Source organism: Sardina pilchardus, chromosome 8, assembly GCF_963854185.1.
Source record: "Sardina pilchardus chromosome 8, fSarPil1.1, whole genome shotgun sequence".
In the NCBI taxonomy this organism is placed as follows: domain Eukaryota; kingdom Metazoa; phylum Chordata; class Actinopteri; order Clupeiformes; family Clupeidae; genus Sardina; species Sardina pilchardus.
In genome coordinates this window covers 640,789-641,742 of record NC_085001.1, presented here as the reverse complement: position 1 = coordinate 641,742, position 954 = coordinate 640,789, and the positions used below count along the sequence as shown (strand labels likewise).

The following is a 954-nucleotide window of genomic DNA, read 5'->3' as shown; positions in this document are numbered from 1 at the left end:
CTGATCAAAGAGATGATTCAAAGAGCTTCATACCTTTTCACCTTTGTCCGTGTAAGTTGTCTGTGAAGAGGTTCCCAGAAGATGCGTTAAAATGTATAGCATGCTAAACGCAGAAAACTAACAAGTAACACTCTGAAATAGGCCTAATGAAAAATAAAAAATCATGTTTGACATGGTGAAATTACTAATAGACTGATTTATTATAATAAGTACTGGGCTATTACATGTAATCTAGTCTAAGTTATCTTGCACACTAAACATCTAAGCAACATTCAAGTGAATAGGCGAAATGAGTTGACTAAATGACAGTTAAAGTTCTCACCATGTCTAGGCTTTTGCTCGGTGTCCGGTCACAAGAACAAGGACTGAGAAGCAGCCGCACCGAATTTAAATGGTCGGAGAGCGAGACCGCTCTCCACGCCCCCCGACATCAGGAGCGGGTGGCAGAGCTCCGGGCTGCACTGATGCGCGGGTTGTGTAATCTCAAGCAATTACCGGCTCGCGTCTTTTTTCTAGAAACCGAACGTGAAATAAACACATTTTCAGCTACAAAGTCGCATAGATAGCGGTTCAATGTAGGCTACAGCCTATCGATCGTGTTTGATTTGCATTCGTCCTGTGTTACCGGTTTAAAGTTTTTTTTTTTGTTAGAAATGTGTCTGCGAGGTCTATATGCGCTTTGGATAGCATACATTTCTTGAGCGCAAATATGTATTTAACTACGTCACGCAAGAGTTCCAATAGGTTATCCCGGGACAGTTGTTTACCATGACATAATTTTTCTCTAAGTGTTTTGTTCTTTGGGAATGACTAGGCCCACATGATGTCTATAGGTTGAAGAGAGGAGTTTCACAATCCTGCTCTTCCATTGGCTGTCGGCTGTTCCATAGGGCACTCACATCTGTGGCTCTCGCAACCACACACACTCGGAGACAGAGTGACGCGCAGGAGACA

At 42.9% G+C, this 954-nt stretch overlaps 1 protein-coding gene across 1 annotated transcript in view; it reads right to left on the bottom strand.

Annotated features, from left to right (window-relative positions):
• hpdb (4-hydroxyphenylpyruvate dioxygenase b) overlaps positions 1–369 on the bottom strand; it is a 20,454-nt gene extending 20,085 nt beyond the window's left edge. The window contains exons 1-2 of the mRNA XM_062542260.1: positions 323–369; positions 34–60 (exon numbers count right to left, since the gene is read on the bottom strand). Of these exons, the coding sequence (XP_062398244.1) occupies positions 34–60; positions 323–325 (30 nt within the window). The 5' untranslated portion in view covers positions 326–369. The remainder of the gene's footprint in view (positions 1–33; positions 61–322) is intronic.
• Between the last annotated feature and the right edge of the window lie 585 nt (positions 370–954).